At 40.8% G+C, this 22,712-nt stretch overlaps 1 protein-coding gene across 1 annotated transcript in view; it reads right to left on the bottom strand.

Annotated features, from left to right (window-relative positions):
* The window catches only part of col12a1b (collagen, type XII, alpha 1b), a 148,033-nt gene that overhangs the window by 96,802 nt on the left and 28,519 nt on the right, over positions 1-22,712 (bottom strand). The window contains exons 13-22 of the mRNA XM_013910747.1: positions 17,301-17,570; positions 11,416-11,682; positions 10,408-10,600; positions 8,672-8,796; positions 6,465-6,614; positions 6,058-6,177; positions 4,802-4,966; positions 4,470-4,616; positions 2,843-2,988; positions 27-156 (exon numbers count right to left, since the gene is read on the bottom strand). Of these exons, the coding sequence (XP_013766201.1) occupies positions 27-156; positions 2,843-2,988; positions 4,470-4,616; positions 4,802-4,966; positions 6,058-6,177; positions 6,465-6,614; positions 8,672-8,796; positions 10,408-10,600; positions 11,416-11,682; positions 17,301-17,570 (1,713 nt within the window). The remainder of the gene's footprint in view (positions 1-26; positions 157-2,842; positions 2,989-4,469; positions 4,617-4,801; positions 4,967-6,057; positions 6,178-6,464; positions 6,615-8,671; positions 8,797-10,407; positions 10,601-11,415; positions 11,683-17,300; positions 17,571-22,712) is intronic.

The raw sequence follows: 22,712 nt of genomic DNA, 5'->3' as shown, positions 1-22,712 counted from the left end.
TACAGAGGTGAAGAGGAAATACTCACATGTGGTCTCAGTGCCCTTCAGAGGCTCGCTGTTCACCTCGCCAACCACAGAGTAAACATTGACAATGTATTCGGTCAGATGCGACAGTTTCTGCAGCACTAAGGTGTTCACGGATCCGTCGACCAGCACCTGAAATGATAAAGGACTGGTTATCATTCCATAGCTGGTAAATTTCACCTCGGAAAGTCAAAAAAAAACAGAGTGCCTGGGATCAAAAACCAAAGAAGCCTCTCTTCGTGATGTCTGTGAAGGTTCTCAGTCATCCAGGTCATCGTAGTCAAAGGAGCTTACAAAGAAAAGCGTCTGGACTTCTTTAAGTTGCTTGAAGACGTTTCACCTCTCACCTCTCTTTGTGATGTCATTAAAACTTTTATCTGTCTTTTCACCGTTGGATAATTGTAGTCTGTTGAGCCTAAATCTATTGTGCTGGTGGGAAAGTCCTCGTGCGGGATGTTCAACTTGGCTTTGAAATAGCGTCACATTCCTGCACTATTCTGCTGGAAAATCAAACCCAGCCGAGAAATAACAAACAAACACAAAGAGTCTGCAGCTTCTCAGGCTGGTGGGCTCTTCAGTTTGGTAATCTGGAAAATATCTCCCTCTTATCAAGTTATTTGTGTCTGTGATTGATTAAGCTCAACCTGTTTCCAATGGATCTCGACCACAGTTTTTCTTGACTCCACTGGTGTGACCTTACCTTAATCTTTATTGAATCAGACACTCAAGATTATCAAAATAGGATGGGAAACAAGCTGATACATTCTCTTTATTTATTTATTTTTTAGCACAAACTTTAGATTTAATTTACTGGAAGCAACCATAAAGATATATTTGTTTGCAATGTGGAGCCAGGATTATACTTGCTTGCAGAGCAGTGAACCCTTGCTCTGGTAAAGCCACTGTGATCTGTAAAGCCACTGTAATGTGCCTATAATACTTATAAGATCTCTCAGTATGATCATCTGCTTTGTAACAGATGAACATACTTCAATACATTAAAATAAAAAAAGGTTTGTTTTGCAATAGTTTTTCTGGTCCAGCCCACCTGAGTTTACATTGGGATACATGCAGCACATTAAATAAAGGGAGTTTCAGCTGATATGAACACTCACGTCACATACCATGCTATTGTGGGTTAAAACTAGCTGATAATGACCAATAATATACACACACACACACACACACCATACGAGCAACTCCAAACACAGGGGTAATCCTCTTAATCGTGTATTATTTTTCCTGACACAGAGATCAGATTGAACAGGACCCAAGAGTAAAAGTTTAGACATTTAATATTTGTGCTGGGTTTTCATGAATGTACGTGTTTGTTTTTCTTGTGTCCTGCTTCCTTCTGAGCTGTCACAGTATCAGTCATTCGCTTATCATAATCCAAGGACTTTATGTTCACAATATTGGAAATTTGAGTTATAATAATAATAATTTTAGAGTCAACTTTACTTTGTTTATTGTGTACTTCTTTTCTTCTTTCTGGCAAATGATGACACTCTAAATATGAGACTCTGTAACCAAACCTTTAAAAAAAATAACAATTACATAGTTTTGTTATAATGATATCGATCCTAGCATCAGGTTTTCAGAGACAAATCCCACTCATCGATTTTTAGTGTCTTTGCCTAAAACAGCAGCTGCACGGGTTGATCGTACATTTTTAAGACTTAAAATTAAGCCAAGAACACACTTCACTCACCGCACAGCCCCTTCTTTGTCTATTAATTTAACGCATTTCTAGTTTTCCTTTTGAATATACACAGTTATATACGAGTTCCACCTCGTGGCAGCACGCTATGGCCTCTGTGCTGACCCTCCTTGTAACGGGCTGAAGTGGGTGTAAATCCCAGCAGATAAGGTCTGCACTAATACCCAACGCTGTTCAAGCAGTCCAATGTAAACATGTTAATGAAAAGTGGCTGCAGGGGAGGCATCCTGGCTCAGTGTGAATCTATAACATTAAACCAAATAGATGGAGTGAAATCATCGCAGGCTCTGCCTGACCAGAGCCAGTAAAGGGTCCAGTAACGTGTTGTTAAAGACACAACTGACAACAGATCACGTCTAAACTCAGCGTAGGTTCAGTAAACCAGCCAGGATCCACATTTCAGATCCTGGGGGCCACCTAAAGTGCAGTTTTGAATAAAAGCCAGACCTGGGTGTTTGGAAACTCACCCGAGAGTCTGTTTTTGTGTGAGGGAGGGCAGGAGGGAATTTAGCGTTAATTAGTCTGTTTTTGTGCAACTGTCATTATCTGAAATTTACAGGAAGCTGTGGTTTTGGTTTCCTATAAACAAACAAAAGAATTATCTAATTAGCTAATAGGAGCCAAAGGGAATTAATAAGAAAACAAGTTGCTGTTTGATATTCAGAGAATGATCCAACAGCTGGCAAACATAAAGTTTACCGTCACAGGAAGCAGACTGAGCGGATTCTTCTAAGTCCTGTAAAATACTCCAATTATCTGAAGGTCTTTTGACCATTTAGAGATGGAACAATAGAATGGATACCAGACAACAATGACATAACCGACTTTATACCGAAACCAGGTGGAGGATGCGAAGAGGAAAAAATAGGGTACTGCCTCTCTCCTCATTTATCCTCATCATACCTTTAAACAGTGTGTTATGTTCGAAATTGCTTTAGATCATTTTCTTGGAGCGTATCTTTTGACTTTAATTTCCTGTTTCCTCATCTCTATCTCCTTACTTTAGTTTTTTTTTATGTCAATTAAATTTTACTGTGACTGGTATCTAACGAGTTAAACCTTGTTGCCTGGTTTTAGAGAGGGTGAGCTTCATCTCACCTCCTCGGTGGGTCCCCCGGCCGCCATCACGTAAGTGACGCGGAATTGGTCCACGGGACCGTCGGGTGGAGTCCAGGTGGCGCGGAAAGAGCTCTGCGTCACCTCCGAGGTCACCAGGTTGGTGGGCGCCGCCACTGACTCATCATCTGAGAAGAAACAAACGGCACAGATATTGGGATCCACAAATCTGCCCTCGCTCCTCTGACAGTAAAGCTCCTGGCCGGCTGCTTCATTTAAAAACTGGTTTTCTCCGGCTCAGCTGTAAATTGTTTCCTCTTAAAATTGATTTACACACATAAAGTACGTCCACTACGAAAGTTTCCATCAGATGCTTGGATGTGTCGCAACGTCCTTTGAAGGTCTGAAATAACTGAGACTGTCAGGCAGAGCTGAGTCAAATATATCTACAAATTTATCATTTTTGCTTTTATCTTTCAGCCAAGTCTGGATAATGTTGATCTGTAGATAATAAAACACTCAAAGTAATCTCTACTCTCTACTTGTCAGCAGCCATTAGTTTCATCTCTCAAGCTGTACCAATGAAGAGGATGTCTTTGATTTAGACTAAAAGTTTTTGTCAGCAGATTTCACAGGCTCAGGTTCTTGTAAAACCTGCTGAAAGCCTGCGGGAAAATAAACACCAATGTCTGATTGTCCATGTTAAAAACTGTTTGTTTTTTTAAACTGTGATGTTTCCACCACCACAGTAATTTTAAAGAATAGTTTGTACAAAGAGCTGTGAGCTGCTATTTACTTGTGAAAATGTACAGAGCTTTAAATCTTTAGCTAAAGCGTACCATATCGCCATGTTCTGCGGCATTTTCATGAGCAGGAATAAGAAGTTTATGATGAAATTGCGATATTTAAATCACACTGCTTTGGACTTTCTGCTTCATTTGTTTTAAATTCTGCCAATGCATACTGTATGTGTTTGCCTTGTCATACCAAGCCGCATTTCCACTAGTGTCCACTTGAGGCAGACTCAGACTGAGAGTCAGTCCCTATAGACTGCCATGATAAAATGTCCAACTTTACAGCAGAAATAAAGAGATTCACAGACCGATACAAAAAACACCCCAGCTTTGGCCTGTGGATGTTTTCCCCTTTCGTAACACCTGTACAGGTGGTGAACAGAATAGAAAAGCCTTATATTGTCATTGTACGTGTACAATGAAACTTTGGGATAAGTTGATAACGAATGTTTGGATAAGTCACCCCTTTGGATTTTGTTAAGGCTTAAAGTTAAGGATGTGGCCATTATGGCTAATAGGATGGTGCAGACACAAGCGGTCGTAGCTGCTAGCCCTGCTCGGCTTCACCTACGCTAATTCAAATCACTGAAGTAGACCTCTAGAACAGCTTTGTGCTGCTGGCACTTCTTGGAGCATTTTAATGGAACTATCTGCTGTGTGGTTAATTACACTAACAGACTGTCCCAGAAGTCTGTACTTCAGTTTTGGTGAGTTTGTAGCTCATAGCAATACTTAGTTTATGTTTATGTCCATGGATGCACCTCGATAACATTAAATAATTAAGATGACCTGATTACTCACATATTTTATCTTTTAGTTAGCGCTCATTAGCAGGTATCTGTGCCAGTGTTCTGAGCATGTGACATCTTCCCTACCTGAGCCCTTAACGCTGTTGCACAGGTTTTCAGAGAGTTCGTCAACAATGTCCAGCAGGAACTTGAAGTCGTTGACGTTGTACATGTGAATGTCATCTGGGTCAGAGGCGATGGACCTCAGTTCATTCTCATCAGCGTTTTTTACACCTGTGAGAAAAATAAACCATGAGTTTGATGAAGGAAGATGACTAAAGTGGCTGCTGGTTGATCATTTTCAGCCCATTCTAGTAAAGTCAGGTACTTTTTCTGCTTCGCTGCATGCAGGTAGCAATCATCCAAAAGTTCAAACGTGTTTTAATTTCCTTTTCTTTAAACCAGTGAAGCTCACTCACCAATAGCATAGAGCTCAATGTCGCTGTCTCTCAGGTTCTGTGAATTTACGATGACTTCATCCTGGGATTTTCCGTCAGTGATCAGGACGCCTATTTTGCGGGAGTCTGGACGCAACCCCACGTTGGGTTTGAAGTTGTTCTGAAGGATGAAGTTCAGAGCCATTCCTGTACCACAGTGAGGAAGAAGTTTCAGTTATGTGTGCAGATCACAAAGCACTGCATGCTGCTTTTCTGTTGTTTAACCCCTCTGAAACTAACCTGACCCATCAGAAAGCTTACAGCTGGATCATGTGATACTGAATATGTCCATTATCAAGGACAGGAATCGAGAACTGGTTCTATCGACCCCACTTATTCGTTGCTCTTGCACACACGCCACAGTTAGCTGATTTCAGTTCACGTGCCAGAGGTGGAAAACAGTGCCACAGTCTAAGAGCGTTGATATGGACATTACTTTTATTTTCATTGGACAAAAGGACAAGAGTGTGATGGTAAAATGGAGACTGCATCTCGGACAAACAGCTGTTAAATTATGCTGCTAACACAACTTCGACTCTTTGCAAGCATCTGCACAGACAGCATGCTAACACTAAGCTAGCCAAGAACTCAGAGTGGAAGCTTAGTGTTTTCTGACCCCAACTCAGCAGGCAGATGCTGAACTTCAACAGGTAACAAACTGATGAGCAGCCTTTCTACCTATTCACTGTGATCGCTTTAAAGTTAAACCCCTTATTAATCTGTGTGTCTGTCTATGAGTGGTAGGTTTGGATTTCCATGGAAGACCATCATGTTATAGTAGATCAGCTTTTCCTTCCAGCTGTTCAATGCTAAGCTCAGCTGCTGCTTCCAGTGTTTTGTCACTATTAACTTGTACTACTTCTGCTTATATCTTCTCAACTGAGTAATAAAATAAAAGTCTTGTTGAATTATTACCGTCTATGCTTAGTGTGTCTCGCCTCGCTCTAACGCTCCATGCTGCATCTTATTAACTTTGTGTCAACTCTCTCCGGTAGTTTGTCCATCGTCTTCCTCACACCTGTCTGAAGTTTCTTCCTCTTAAAAGTGAGCTTTTTGTTCTCCACTGTGGCTGAGTCTCACACCAAGGGTTTGGCCCCAGTATGTAAAGTGCTTTGAAATTATACTTTATACTTTGTATACGTTGTGATTTGCCACAGTATATAAAAATTAATCAATTTGTCTCCCACACTGGCACCCAGGTCAGTGAGAGCTGGGCCAAAGTACTAAAAAAAAATCACCTGTCATGGTGTTTCCTCCTTTATATGGCAGGTTGGCAACAGCATTCATCAGGGATTCTTTGGTGGGGTGGGCGTTCAGGTGCCATTCAGTCTTTGGGTCACCGCTGTACTGAGCCAGACCTGCAGAAAATACAACACTAAGGATACAGCCACTCTGATTTGGTGTAAAACAGCTTATTTCAGATACAGGATGGGGGTTAGATTGAACTGTTACTCACACAAAGCTACTCTAGTAAATTCCCAAAATTAAAATATGGATCTAGAGATGAGCACAATATCTTCCATTGAGGTTTAAAGATACCATTAAGGGAGGTTAAGGTTAGGCGAATACCAAGAGACAGTTTTCTGAAGGAAATCATCCCTCCATGTGACTCATGTCGTTATAGTAACAATAGTGAAAGCTTTACCAATCTGGACTCTTTCTGGGCCGATGTCAAACACGCTGACCATGCGACCAATGAAGCTGCGGATGGTTTTGAAGTTAATGCGTCCAATGCTCCAGGAGCCGTCGACCAGCAGCACGATGTCGGCCTTCGCTGTGGTCTTACACTGAGCGTCTGTAGAGACGGTGGTGTTGGGAGGAGAGGAGGTTAGTCAGACACCTGGTACACAACAGATACCCACCACAAGTGTCTGTTTAGTCTTACTGTGCGAGGGAAAAGTGTGAAAGAGTGAGAGGAAATGCATCAGGAGGAGAGAGGAGTAAGCAGGACATCACGAAAATTCTCACAATCACAAGATGCTTAGACAACAGATTTACATTATGTAACACAAATAATTCACACGTTGTGTAACAGCTGTCAGTGCAGAATTAAGAGCTCTCTTCATGGTCTTTTTTTCTCTCTGTGTCTTTCTTCCAGCCAGCAAGACACTCGGGGTGTTTTGTGCTGCTGTAGTCTCAGCAGCGATTAGCCTCTCCCATACTGTGATCTACGAGGCCTCCTGCTCCCTGAAGTTACTGCGCATTCCTGCTCCAGGTACCTGTAGGGGGTGAAAAATGGCCGCTCGTCCATGTTTTTAGGACGACACGCCCAGCAGTTAAAAACAGGGTGCCTGTGTGTGTGATTAAAAAGATGAGAGGAGACGAGCAACTTCATTTTTTAGCAGGCAGCAGAAACAGATGCTTGATGCTCGAGTTGGATGCTTGGCCGCGGTCTGTCTGAGTTATACCACCGCCAGTAAACAACGCGCTCATGTCCCGGTGCCGTTTATTAATAAAAACAGATGTCATAAACAGAGGCAGCTTTCATAGGTTTCTAATAAGCTGCAGACAACTGTTGGAATCAGTGTCTCTGAGGAGGAGCAAATGAAAATTCAGCCCAGTGTGTCTGTGTCCTGCCGAAACCTGTAGCAGCTCCGAATTGTTGTTGCTTTTGTGTCTAAGCTTCAGTTGAAGGAACTGTGTGGTGTTACTATAAACAAGATGCTTGAAAGTTTCAGAAAATACAAATAACTATTTCTGGAGTTGAGATTATTTGCATAAAAGATGCTGTTTGTTTACAAGTAAACAACAGTAACATGAGTCTGAACCTGTATATCTCCACTAAGGCTGAAAGCTCCCTGCGCAGCATGCATGATATGAGATCCTTCCAAATTACTTTGAAGTGTTTTCTTCAGATTTACACGATGACTCGAAATTGTTCTTGGTTCAATCTGATACATTTTTGTGATGTCAAAATCTCCAGTTGTTGCTCCAAGTTGTAATTTCGACTGTAATCCTGCTATTAAACAGGCAACTCGTCCAGAATTGACAGAAAACCTGCCCTTTTATGTTTGCGATGACACACACTTCACCCTCACTTTTTCTCTCACTCTCCTTTGTGGATGCAATTAGCATTGAAGGTTAACGTTTTCATTAGCCAAATCCTGAAAAGATGCTTGGAATCACGTTTTCTCGCTTCAATGTCAGATTTTTCCAGTTTTGTGTAAAGAGCAAAATTTAAAAAGGATTAAATTTAATGGACAGTAAAAAATAATGTTTCTGCAGCATATTAAGGACGCATTAAAGACCATATGGACCTGTCAAAAACACTGAATTAAAGCCTGCTCTGTTAGAGCTGCAGTTCAGTAAGCAAGGATCTTGGAGTGGCCTGGCGCGTTCCCTGCTCGGTGGGCAGTCGGTCACCGTGTCTGCTTCGCATTACAGCAGGAATTTCTGCTGCGGATCAGCACCTCCTCGGGGTCTGATGGGAAGCATAACATTTTCCTAGCTGCATACATCCCTCCAGCATCGAACCCTCATAAAAAACTCTAACTGCTTATGGCAATGCCATTAAAGCTCAGTGCTTGCAGCATGTGAGGGGATCATTTGTGCAGTTCATATATATATTCATGTCAACACCTGATCGCATGTAACTCTGCTCCACATTACACTCCCACTAACAGTAGGGAGGTGAGAAAATGTGAGCCAAGCATCTCTAAATAATTTCAATGAATCGTAATCATCTGTGCCGAGTTTCAGTCCCACAGCGACAGCGATTTCAATTCCCTGTGATAACATATAAATCAAAGTTTTGGCACTAATCTGAGTGACACTTCAACGTCAGAGATCAGAGAACGTCTGCTCTGCAGGCCTGCTAATGAGCGCAGAGAGAAGTTTGTTGTCGGCTTTTACCAGAAAGAGTGACATGAGGAGATTCGGGTTCATCCTTGAGAGTCGTCTTTTCCTCTCCTGCAAGAGGCAAACTCTCTCCTCCATCAAACATCCCAAACACAGCGACAGAGTACTTTGTTCCTGATCTGAGGATAAAGGGGAAAAGAGACAAACCGCTAAAATCATCAGCAAAAAAAAAAAAAAAAAAAATCATCATCACCTTATAAGCCTATAAGCAGTGAAAACTTTACTAATATTAACTTTTTAACTTATTAACTTTTTTTTAACCAAAGACGTGGAACTTTACGAAGTTGTTTCATGTCAGTGGTGAAGCTTTGCTGCTTCCCTCAGTTCTAAGCAATTTTGTACAGCATAAACAATCAGATGACATCATAGCTGGTGGAGGGTGTGCTGAAACCTAAATGTTTGACTGCAGTCAGATTCGCAGCACTGGTTCAAGAATAAATGTTAGTTTGAAAGCATAACAAAGCTTTATTTGATTTATTAAGGGTTGAATTCCAAACTAAGATGTAACTTTACCCCTCAAATTTCAAATTAAGAGATTCCCTATGAAGGTCCGAGTAACACTGAACAAAAACAATGTGTTTGTGTTCAGTGTTACTCAGACAATGCTAATAGCCAGATTTGGCAGGTTTTACCTGCCTGCTATGATCAGAATATAATCTGAAATCACTGCACACAATGTAGTCTACAAAAGTTTATTTTTGGAAAAGCTTTACAGCTTTTGCTACTGTGCATCAACCTTGTACCATGTATTCAGCTAGCTAAGCTGCTACCTAAACATTAGCACTGTTTATGTGTTTAACAGTCTAAGCACAGAAAAACAGCTTCCCCACATCAAAATTAATGATTTTTGTGTAAACATTTACATTTCTATTAGTCTTTGTGCAATCATGCTGTAATAATTCAATTCCATTTTATTATTATTTTATTTATATGACGCCAAATCACAACAACAGTCGCCTCAAGGCGCTTTATATTGTAAGGTAGTAATATAGAAGAATACTGTAAAAAAAGGTCCTGTACTGTATCCAGGTCCCTACAGCCATCCAATAGGAACCCATAACCCCAATCTGTATTTTCATAGCAAGTTGATAGAATCAGTATCTAACATGTATCTCTTATCTTTAACCACATTAAATATTTTTTTCACCACAGCAGATGATCTGCCTCCATCTCCAACCCTCTGCATGTTCTCCATAAAACTCGTCTTCCTCTTTCAATCCTTTCATCTCTACCATACAAAGAAATATTCATAAGTTAACAGAAATGCTGCTGTCTTCTCTGGGCCTAAGCTCATTTAAAATAGAAAGAAACAAAGAGGAAAACTTTTCTGTGGTCTGACGAATCAGAATTGGAAATCTTTTGGAAAACACGGACACCGTATTCTCCAGACTTAAGAGGAAAGAGAGCATCTGGCATGTTATTGGCATTCAGTCCAAAAACCTGCATTTGAGCAGCTAGAATCCTCAGACAACAATGGGACAACAGTCCTCTCCCAGACATTCAGTAGCGGCTCTCCTCAGTTCGCAGATATTTAACTGCAACTTTCCCTGATACTACTGGGTCAAACTACTTTTCTGGACCAAATCCTATTGTTGACAAGTTATAGAATTTATGAGTTCTGTTATCATAGTGTCCATTTAAGCCTTTTCCTGTTGACTGTCTTCTATATTTGTTGTTTCCTTTTAAATGAAATCCTCTGCGTATGCCATAAAATAACTCTGAAAGCTTACCTGAGTTCCTCTAGAACAACTGTGTTATCATAGGGGCCAACAAGGAGCTCCTCAAGGTCAATATCATTCCCTGTGGGGTGAAAGGTGACTTTGTAGCCCCTGACTTCCCCAGGTGCTGGATCCCAGGACACTCTGAAACTGGTCCTGGTGGGCTCTGAGGTCAGAAGGTTCCTGGGACTCTTGTACGGTGACACTGAAATAGAAGAAATCAGCAGGAAATTCAGGACAAACTAACCTAGAACTAAACTCGACACAACTCCAACTCTTGGCGAAGGTTTTTAAGGATCAGCCACGCTACATTCAAGCCAGTTTCTCATTAGTCCATAATACAATTCCTTGAACCCAGTGTCGACCGTTAGGAAGCCCAGTGTCATGCTGTGTGTTAGTAATGCTAGCGTGTGATTGAGCACGTGTTTATCTGTGATTTTAGTGTTCTCGTTAGGAGGCGCTGCAGCACCTGTGGTGTGAAAAATACTCCTCTTAACAAGTAGTTTAAACTTGAAGTCAGTCCATGAAATTTTTGGTGGGAAAACGGGAAAAAAATCTGCAACTTGGAACAAAGAAACATATTTTTTTCCAAGGCACCGTGACTTGGTGTGAGGTTTCTCTGAAAAATTGTGAATAAATCTTTAAATATACCAGGTTTATACGCTGCCTGGAAAATACAGACAATTCTCTAGTTAACTTCAGCACTGAGGATTAAACCCTGGAGGCTACACATCCTCACACATCCTTGGAGTGGGCCTCAGATTTACTTTTTCTCATTATGTAAAAGCTCCTCTAAAATTAGAGCAATATAACATGAAAACTTTCTTACAGGAGTATTTTTTCTTATAAAAAATGACTTTAAATGAGTGACTATGTGCCCATTGCATCCAGCACCTGAGCTAAACTCATCCACCAGCGATCATATTTTTAGACTGAGCACAGGTATAAACGTCTTGGCTAAGATGGACATGTTTCTGCAGTGTGCTGTCTCTCAGAGGGTTGAATTATGGACCAACGTACGTGTCGTTCCTACTCCTTGCCTTGCTTTTCCTTCCCTGCGCTTGTAGATGGGCAGAACGGTGATATTGTATGTGGTCGCGGGCTTCAGATTCTTCATGATGGTAGAAGTGGCCTTTGCAGGGATTTTCTGGACCACTTCTTTGCCTCCATTGTGGGGAACGTACTTCAGCCGGTAGTTGAGCAAGTTGCCCGGCGCTGGCGTCCACGTGACTCTCATGGTTTTCTCTGTCTCGTCTGACACTCTCAGTCTTTTCCCATCAGCAGAGGCTGAAAACATAGAATGCACTTTTAATACTGCAACAACATAATTCAGTATCGTTAAAGAGAAACTAGTTGTACCAGTTCCCCTTTAAATTGTTCCTGGGGAAACCTAAACAAAGTATATTTGACTTATCCAGGGTTTGTTTTAAAGTAGAAACCTGCAGGGTTGAAAAATGCTCAAATCTGCAGTTCCCCTGATGCCCACTTGGGGCTGGCTCCAAAAACGAGTCAGTCCCCACAGACTCCCATGTTAAAATCTCCAACAGCTGAAATAAACACATTTACAGCCTGCTCCAAAAACAGTTTTGGCCTCTAAAGCTCATTTCTCTCTTTATGACACACGTATGAAAGAAGATTATTTTTTCTTTACTTGCCTCGTTTATATTTTATTGACGTTTAAAGTTGAGCAAAATGGTAAATGGCTCATGGTTATGGTATCACTGCCTTTTGGAACAAATTTAATGCATAATCACAAATAATGTGGCTTATTGTGGCATTAACTGAACTAACAGCCCTTCTACTAAGTCTATGTTTTAGTTTTGTTTAAGTGAAATTATTGTGTTTCTAGTGTTTTATTCATGCTACTTAGCAATAATTAGTTTAAGTCTATGGACACAGCTTCACTCCACCATCTCCTCTAAACATGGTCCCTTCTGGCTTCATGAAAACTCAGCTGGTAATGCCATTATGTTAAAATCAAGGGTTCAAAATAGATCCTACAAATTAGTGGGTGACATCAATGTGAGTTTGTCCACCTCGATGTCAATATTTTTAGACTCAGGCCTTTTTATCCAGGAAGTCTCTGCACGGAGCCAGGCTCTGTTTTAAAGGCTGCCAATCACAGCACACACACTGAAAAGGCAATCCCATATGATGTTTTTAATTAATTATTTCATTTGATTTGTCATGCACCTTAGTTATTTCTGCTTTCTCCTTACTTTATGTTCCTACTATTATCTTTCCCAGTGTTCATTCCTCGCCTCTTGTGTGTGATCTTTGACCTCTGCTGTTGCCAAACTGCTTGTAAGTCTGTGTGCTTTCTTTATTTTTGGAACGCTGGATAGTTTCTGCTCTTTGTCTTACTGCCTGTCCTCAGTCTGCACCAGCTGCTCCTCGGTGTCCGACCTCTGTTCTATTTACTAAAACCCGGATTCAGGATTTTTACCTGCTAGAGATTTTGTCCTGTTAAAATTGAATTTAATAGAATCTGATAAAATGAAATTTACTTGATTGGTGTACATTCACTTTATACCAAGCATATTTTCCATAATGATTAATTATTAAATTAACCTATGATTTTATAAATTTTACTCACAATTATTGGGTGAAGGATCATTGTTTGAGTCTGTATAGCTAAAATTGTGATCTCAGCTGGTCTTCCCACCAGGCTTGAACCAAGACCCAGCTTTATATAGATAATAATGCACAGCCACTCCAGCGGAGTGCAAAAGCCGGACGTGAGAAGCATAGGTTCACTTTCAGCCTAAAGCTCTTTTCATGTAATGTACTTTTTGCCACATTTCATGTCCTTCAAAAACACTCAGCATTGCTGCCATAAAGCTCACTCAATATTTCTTTATCTGAACCATTCCAGCAATCATCACTTCTTTCGGCCACGTGAGGTATTCCTCTGTATTCCCTCAGTCGTCGTTAGCATTCATAACTGCGGGCCTAAATGTTGAGTAATACCATCAGCTACCTGCCAGATGTAATTGGCTGTAAATTAGGCTTTCACCCAGAAGTGATCGGTTGGGAGGAAATGGTAACCACATTTTCCTTTTTGCTCCGAAACAACAGAGAAGCCCTGTGAATTAAAATTAAGTCATTCTGACAATACTGCGAGCGATTACAAAAACTCTGTGAGGAAATAATATGTATATTTAATGATCCCGGGGAAAGTTTTTCAAACTACTTGATTTCACTCTGGAGGATTTTTATAGGTGGAAAAAAATACTGAATCCAACTTCTCCGTGTGTTGATGGATTTAAACAAATCTAAAGCAGGAGATTCAAATTTCCTGCTGGAAAGATGCAGAGGGAGAGCATGAAGTAAGATGCGATAGTTTATCTGTGCCTTCTTTGTTTCGGGTGGCCCGTGTGTGTGTGTGTTTAATTTCCCATGTGTACAAATGAAATGAGGGACGCGTTGACATTTTTAGAGAGTGCCTCAACTCGGACACAATAAGTGAGCGTGCAGTTCACAGGACACCCACGCTGTAGTCGTGTTATTGCTGAGAACGCAGCACAAGCAAAGCTGCCACCGCGCTGCAGCTTCGCTTTAAATCTCGGCCTAAAAATAATCTACACTGAAAATTTTAATTTCAATTTGGACGGCTTTCTCCAACCAGGAACCAGAAACCCGTTGGAGAGTGCCAACTGTATGATTATGTAAGAAATAGATTTTTTTTTCCTGACAAAAGGAAGCATTGAATCTGTTTTGGCTCACGTTCACTTGCAATCAGAACAGCGAGTTTCAGCCAAATGTCTGAAAATAGTGAGGACGTCCTTGACTTCCCCTCTGAGGGTTAAAAACACGGGTTCGTGGCCTGAACGCTGCCTTTTCAACATCTGGACTGATGCTAACCAGATGATCTCAGAGTAACTAATCACTGTGATCTCAAGCAAGGCACTTTAACCCCCAAATAAAGATTATTTATTCATTCAAAGGCAGGAGGATACACAGGTAAGGGTAAATTTCAGGTGATAAGAACTGATCTCAAAATCAGATCTGCTTCTGCCAGAGAGAAGAAAAGTTTCTGGAACCTTTTTAAAAATGTATAAATTGTTAAAGACGACTGATATCCCCAAGCAGCCCTCATGTTGCGCAAAGATGACTTTTTTGGCACCAAATAAAACACGAACTACATCTGAAGTAACTCATTACTCACCTTATTATACAGACTACCCTAAATAGTGAGTGTGACATTGTAGTCTTCACCCTATATATGTTTAGAGTTTATCTTTACTCTAAACAGTTCAATTAAAGTATCCCACAACGTACTAGGAAAAGTAATGAAGTCCAGCTGATGGTCACTGCCCAAGAGGCAGACACACTGTGATGTGCCAAAAGCTGCTGATCTTGTTTACCATGACCTTTATGGTAATTTCATAACTTATTAAATCAAGTCATTTAATCTTGAAGTCTATTCAAACATTTGACAAGTCTGGCTGCTTTTGTTGCACAAAATGAGTTTTACAGGGAAAACAATGGTCTGAAGCATTTTCCCAGTGTTTCCCAGCTTCTTATTTGTTTAGTGTGACATGGGTTAGGGTGAGGTGTTAGGGTGGACTCAACATGAAAACACTTGGAGGGTTAATGTGTGTTAACAGAATATTGGACTGGGGAACTTGGGCCCAAAGATGCTCCAACCCAGAAAAAAGACACATTACAAGCTGCACTAATGATCTTTTCTTTTCATCACTCTGCTGCCAGATTTTGTGAGTATGTGCCGCTGACAAACAGACAGCTCCAGGGAAAAAAGCTGACCCCCAAAAAATGCCTTTTGTATGTTTGTGGCTTGTAACAGAAGGGCCAAATATTTACTTGTGTGACTGCGGGAAGTGAAGCTGCAATCATCAAGACTAGGGATGGGTATCGTTTAGGTTTTATCCGATACCGGTGCCAAACCGGTACTTTTGAAACGGTGCCGGTGCTTTTGAAACGGTGCTCGAACCGGTGCTTGAACCGGTGCTTAAAGAATGGAGAACACAAAATTGGTCCAAAAACCTCTCATGTTCAGCTGTTTTTTTGTAAAAAGATAACAATGTTAGCCTTTTCTGCAGCTATGGGGCATATATGGTATCACTCTTGGATGGAAGCCAAACTTTGTCCAAAAACCTCTTGTTTAGCTGTTTTCCACTTTTTCTTTGGTCATTTTAGCCTTTTTGGCCAGGGTGAAGGGAGTATCTGCCATCAAACAAGAAGACAGCCGCATGTAGCTATGATGATGTTTGCTAGTTCACCTTACATGCATTAATGTAATAACGTGGTTAGCATACTCAACGTAAATTACACACGAACAACATTAAGCTACTCATGCAGAGAAGAACGGCTGCTGCTGCATCATCATCCGTCATCATTTCTGCTACACTGGCAGGGCTAGGGGCCAGGACTCTACTCTTCGGGTTTTTGGGGGATGTTGCTAACTCCGGGTCCGATAACAGGCACCACACCCGCAGTAGATGTGCACGGTGTGAGGTCTAGCGGCAAGCTATCAAATACGGCGCATTTCTCGGCTTTTAAAAAAAATGCTGTGTCGCCAGGTGTTTCATCGGATTTGAGGTGTTACCTCCTTTGCACAGTATCAGCTTAAAGCACTTGTTGCAGGCTGCTGAGTTTGCATATTTTGCTGTGAAGTACAGCCAGACTTTAGACCGCTTCGCCTTGGGCATTTTTAATCTGTAGCTCTGCTCTAAAAGAACGTACGTACCTGGGCCCGCCTACTATCCTCAGAAACGTAAAATGATTGGCTAGAATCTAAAGTGTATTAGAGCTCAGGGAAAAAAAAGCACCGAAATAAAGCACCGAAATGTGCGCTGCTTTTCGGTCTGGTTACGACCGTTTATGACAGAACCGTTGCCATAATGGCACCGGATACCGGATACCATCCCTAATCAAGACATAAAGCTCATGTGCCAATAACTGCAGTTCCTCTAATGTCCACTTGAGGCTACCGCAAAGTTACCTTTGTTCTGTATGGGTTATTTCCTTCTTTAGAGCAGATGTGTAAGCTGTGAGTTTGGAAACTGTCAAGGCTTTTATAGTATAGTTATAAGTTAAGGAGTCAAAATTCAAAGAAACTAGAATCCAACAGGTGGTCTCACTTTGCTGCATCCACCTTTTATGTACATAATATGCTCAAGTCCCACCTCCAGCCCCAAGTGGGCCAACACCCCCCTCGCAACTAAAATTAAAGGTTTAATTATCACCAAGATTTGCTTTTGTTAGTTTTTCTGAGAAGCTGTAACTGACGACATGTTCATCGACACCAGAGGTGTCAGTGGAGTTAAGCTAATCATCCGGCTGTTTTCCTTCCAGGGTCACATACACTAGTGTCAAATGGAAATAAGAGAATCTATTGACTCTTATATAAAAGTGCTGTTTCACAGAGATGGTTGGGACGGTATGATATGCGCTCTCCTAAAGCTTTTCGTGGTCTTCTCTGAGTGGGACGCTTTTAAATCACACTCTGGTCGCTACCTAATGTCAGGATGTCAGACCATCTTGGCGTCAGTAGAAAGGGCACTGCTGACTGTAGGTCCCACCTTCCTATTAAAAGTTGGGTAACACCATGATGTTCAAGCAAGGCCAAAGCACTTACGTCCAGCACTCTATCAAGACTTATTCCACCATGACAAGTGAGACCACACGGGAAGGTTTGCTTTCTTTTTGCTAACGGTTGGTCCAATCTGTGATCTGGTTTTTGTTTTGAGAGTCAGATGAAATAGAAACATATGTTTGCTCATGGTTAACATTTATTTTGTCTGTTCTTTCATAAATACTTCCTGTAACTGTCATTGATTATATATGAATTTCTTTATTTTTTCAGCTTTCATCCTTTGGTGCATGCATGCATTTTCTCTTACTGCTAAAGATGAAAGACTGAAGAGTTTATTAAGTCTTACCATCTGTGATTTCTGATCCCGTGAGTGGCTCGCTCTCTTTGTGGCGGTAGGCAGCGACCACAGAGACTTGGTAAAGTGTCTCTGGAGTCAGACCTTCCAGCACGGTGCTGGTTTCATCTCCTGGCACCGTTTTTTCTTGGATCTCCTGGGAAAACATCGACTTCCACTGAACACGATACGTATTCACATTCCCAGGCGCCGCTGTCCAAGACGCCACGAAACTGGTGTCAGTTACATCGCTGGTGACCAGGTTTTTAGGAGGACCCCCCTCTGGAAGTAACAGTTAAGCAGAGAATTAATCAAAGGAACGTGACACAATAACTTATACTGTGTATAAAATATAAATGGCGATGTAATGTTGGTTCCACAGTTTTAGTTTTTGACACCATAGCAGTTAAATTTCCTCTCAAATCACAGCAGATGTTTTCAGACTTGACTGTGAGCATTTTTTATACTGTACAGTCACATTGGCAGACATGTTTTAATGTTCTTTCCAGTATTTGTGACTTCTTTTATTTAAAACCATCCTCCCTTTTAAACAAAGGGGCCATACTGGACGTGCTGCCAGATCTAATTATTTTTCAAAATGGAAACTATTAAAAGGCAATCGAGTGGACCGATCACCACAGCCATAAAGGCCTGAGAGGACGGCATAAACATATGTGAAGAGCTGTCCGGTGCTTTTCGTTCATATTTTGGGGATATTTTGAGATTTTTCAGCATCATTAGTGAGTGCAGAGCATTGGATAGGGGAAAGAAGAAAGACATAAAACATGTCGGGAACCGCATGAACTCAAAGTGTCCAAGCACCAACAGGAAATCTCTTTAAAGTAGTTCACTGGATGTCTTTGCATCATCAAATCATCACTATAGTCCTCCTTTTATTGGAAGATCTTCTGCTGGACGCTTTGATATCTCACTTTTTTCAGCTTTTTGTTGGCTACTCTACAGTTAATGGTTCGTGAATGTCTCCCTTGTGGGTTTTATGAACCTTTAGAACAATTTATCAAACAGAAAAGTCCTTTTTCACTCCATATTTTGCCTTGTTCCCATGTGTAACATATGTTATTAATATTTCTAGTTCTCTCCGACTGGATTAGATTTCTATTAATTATTACGTATTGGATATAAATCAATTATATTATATTTTTGGAAGCCTTTAAACATCAGATCCAGATGAAAATCAACCCTTCTGATTAACGCTGGCACATTCACAGTTCCTTTTCCTCTGTTGATCATTGACCACTGTTTATGTCCTGAAGGTGAGTTCAATATTATTTTTAGCAATAAAATTAATCAACCAATAAAGGGAAATTTTTCAGTAATTAAAGCTGTCCAAATTCTGTTTTGCTAATTGTGGAACTGTGGAACATTACAAGCATCGTTTTAAATGCTGGATACCTGGAGATTTGTTGTGGATACTCATCTGTATGTGAATGGACTAACTTGAATTTTAGTCATAATTTTTTTTTTTAATCGCCTATTTCCAGACACGTGGGGTTTAAAATAATACTGCACATTTTCTTTTTCACAAATATTTACATGCAACTGCACTAAATGTAAGAGTCCTTAACCAAAGTGCTGGTTCATTATAGTGAAGGGAACATGGCAGCAATGTTACAAATCAGGTTCTGGGGGCCAACAGTGGAGCTCGAGATGCACAGGAATAAGATTTGTCTTGTTACTGGGATTTCTTTGTAAACTTCGTTTGTGGTCTTTTCGTGCAAATTTGTCAGAGATAACACAACAGTTTCAGGATTTTTCCAGATTTTTGTTCTTGGACTCTCTTGGAGGGGCTTTGCATCAGTCACGTTTCAAAGTTAACCTTAATTATCTGTCAAAGTGTTCTAGCCCCTCCCCCACTAAGCCCCATTTTACTTTACTGGCTGCCCTTCACAAACAGAAGGTTTGAACAGCAAATGAGTGTGGCTTATTGCCAGATACCAAGTGCTTCTGTGCTTCTGATTGTTGGGGATATCTCTGTGTTATTGTAGGTCTTTACTTTACATTATAAAGGACCTTGAGGCAACTTTTGATGTGATGTTGCACTATACAAATAAAACTGTCCTTCATCCCCACTCCCCCTGCTGACCTATGCATACCTGGGCCCATGCATGCTTTCGTCTCAGCTCGACTCTCTCACATCCTCTCTGTTTTACACTAATTTGCTCATGAAGAACGCTCTTGCACAGTGCAGTGAGGTTCATTGTTTTATAGGATTTCCAAAGAGGCAGCAGTCCCTGAGGAAACGTTGGATTCCATGTGTGGGCGAGGTCAGCGATCAGAATATTTGCGTACCATGTCTGAGTTTGACTGACGAGCACCTCTTCAACAAACCCAGGGCAAGGCATAGACTGATCCCACCAGTTAAACAAACTGAACTTTGGGGATCAAATATGCTGTGGCATAAACTCAGTGCTGGTAGAAGTGATATGGACTGTAAAACTGGTTCATGTTAAAGTTTTCAGATGATTTAGGACCTTAACTCAACTTCCTGACAGCTTCAGTCACACACAATATACACACGGATATACACAAACCCCAAAAATCTACTTTGTGTTGCCTCTCACTGTTGGGTTGCCTGACTCGTGTTGCCTCTTGCTGACATACAATCTCCTCTTCTTCCATCATTCACAAATATTTCCAGCAATCTGCTGTGTCTGGATAGGAAAGTGAAAGAGGGAGGGCCAATATTAAATTATAGCTCTTCGTCTGTGGCGATGAAGTTTCCACAACAGGATAATTATCACCAAATATTAAATCCAGTTATATAATCAGCGCAATGAGCGTGAAATAAATCACATTCAAGCTTTTTTGCCAGTCGATACAGATCTTTGGAGAGAAGGGAGGGGAAAAAAAGGAAAACTCCCTGCTCAACAAATATTTATGCAAACTCAAAATAATTAGAAAACATGAGAAATAACTCAAATTAAAAGGGAGCCTGGATGTTATTGAGAGCCAAAATGATGGCGGAAATATAATTTTTATCGTCTTTTTAAATGTGCAAAACATGTGGCCAAACAGAAAGACAAGCTCTATTAGTGAATTAAGTCGCTAACAAGTTCTCAGGCATGTCAGGACAAACAATTTAACAAGATTGAACCAGCAGATTGTTCTGTGCTCACAGCAGCATGGGAAAGATGTACAAGGTACAGATGACCCAAATTATGGCTTTTATTTTGACAGTCTGCATCTTATTTCAATCAATTTTTATTTCTGAGAAGAAAAAGGTTCTTCTGTCACTACAAAGCCAAATTTTCAATCCTCTGTGTTTTGAAGGTTCACTTTTGGAGAATCTTCAAGAATGTGAAATGTGCCGATGGAATTCAGGAAAAACTGTCAAGCGTGTACTTCTTAGTTTATTTTTAACTGTCACTGGTGCTCAGCTTCAGTCACCCCATTTTAACTGCACTGCACCTCTGCCATCAGCAGGAAGCTACCAATGCTGCCATTTGTTTTATCTTCCTGGAGGAGCTCTGGCTCGAAAAATTGGAAAATAACAGCCGTCACATGGAGTGTGGAATATCTGGACATTCTCAGACATCTTTTTCCACAGTCCATCAAAGTAAATCGGAATAAAACCACAGAAATTAAAGACAGTATTGCTGATTTCTACCACTGTCTATCTATAAACTATCTACAAATCAAAGTCAAGCTGCTTTCAGCTTTTTCCAGGGAAGTTCAGAGTTTGGGGCTAGTTTGGCTAGCACCTTCGTCACTCATAGCGTGAACAGAAATAGCACCTGAAGGCCGTGTGACTGAGGCGGGTCTGAGGTCCTCTCAGGTCTGGCCTCTTTGTGCTGTGTCTGGGACTCCCTGCAGTCACAGTGGAAAGTCTCTGGGATCGCTGCCTTGTATAAAGTTGGCTATTTGACATGTTCCACTGCAAAGTGTGCAGAGTCACTGCAGTTTCATCAGGGCAGCCTAGGTGGAGATAAAAACTTCACTCTGGTGGTGTTGCTGGTGCTGCTTCATATCACGAGAAAAAGTCGGTCTAGCTCACTGAATAAGAGAGGAACTGCCCTGAAATTGAGTTTCCACTCCGCATGACTGGGTTCACATTAAAGGGCTCGTGCTGTCACATGGCGTGTACATAAAGCTGATTCAAAACACCACAAAGAGAGTAACTGACAGGGGGGGTCATATTTCTCCAATATTAGTTTTCTTTATTGGCTCTCTGTTAAATCCTGGATCTAATTTAATTTGCTATTGATTGATTTCCCCCTTTTCAAAATTAATTTATCTGTATGTTTATTTATTGTCACGGTAGTTTGTCTGGGAACTAGTGTGTTTTTGATTAGTTATATATTTGGATTTGTTGGTTTTTATGGTTTTGATTCTCATTATTGTTTTCTGCTTATGTTATATTCTTAGTTCTAGTCCTTAGGTTTGTGTTACCTTGCTTTCCCATGCTCCACATCTCATGTTTAGTTACTTTTGTCTCTGTGCTCCATGTTCGCTCTGTCTTCCCTGTCAGCCGTGTCTCCTTGTCAAGTCTGCGTCTCTGTGCCTGTCTTGTATTTCCTGTTATACATTGACAGTCTTCTGTGTCCTGTGTTTTCAGTTTTGCTTCCTCCCTGTCTTGTTATGTCAGATTAGTCCCAGCTGTGGCTCCCTCCTGTTTCTCATCCCCTTGTTACCCCCTGGTGTATTTAAGCCCTGTGTTTTCCTATGGCTGTTGCTGTTTACCCTGTGTGCTGTGCATGTTTTGCTGGGCTCCTTGGTACCCAGGTTACGTCTGAGTTTTTTTTCTTAGCTTCTAGTTTTTAGGTTTTCTTTTCCTTTCCTGTTTGTATTATATGGGTTTGTTGGCACAGCATTAAAGCTGCCTTCCTGAGTTCACGCCTTAGTTTCTCGTGAGTGCTGCATTTGGGTCCTTCATCCTGTCTGCCACACTGTCACACGTGACATTTATGTCTTTATTTTTGGCTGTGTCAGTCTCCTGTACAACAAGTCTAATAGAATCTGATAAAACAGGAAAATAAGTCAGAACCCAAATCATCATTAACATTCAATTACAGTTAAAATACTTAAATGCTTAAAAATGAATGCATCTGTTTTTGTAGGTTCTTGTAATATAGATTATCTAGCACTATTTTATTTAATATTTATTTTATTTGTATATTTTACCAGATCTCTTTTCTATCTGTGCCAGACACTTTCATTTTACTTACAGGCAGTTTAAAATTTTGTATTTATTTCTTTGCCTTTGTCTTTTTGATTTCTATCAAGTTGATACTTGCTGCATATTTTTTTCTAATTACTATCAGCTGGTCATTCATCTATGAAGGACTGCACTAATCTGCATGAAATGTGCTATCCAAATAAAGTTTATCTGATCAACTGATTAATTTTAATGTCTGGAAACTTTGTTCGCAGCCAGTGTGACCACAGCAGGTCCCCCCCCCCCCC

The sequence above is a fragment of the Pundamilia nyererei genome, unplaced genomic scaffold, assembly GCF_000239375.1.
Source record: "Pundamilia nyererei isolate P.nyererei 1_Seehausen unplaced genomic scaffold, PunNye1.0 scaffold00048, whole genome shotgun sequence".
NCBI lineage: Eukaryota > Metazoa > Chordata > Actinopteri > Cichliformes > Cichlidae > Pundamilia > Pundamilia nyererei.
Note: the sequence above shows the minus strand (reverse complement) of the source record. Positions and strands in the feature narration are given on the sequence as shown.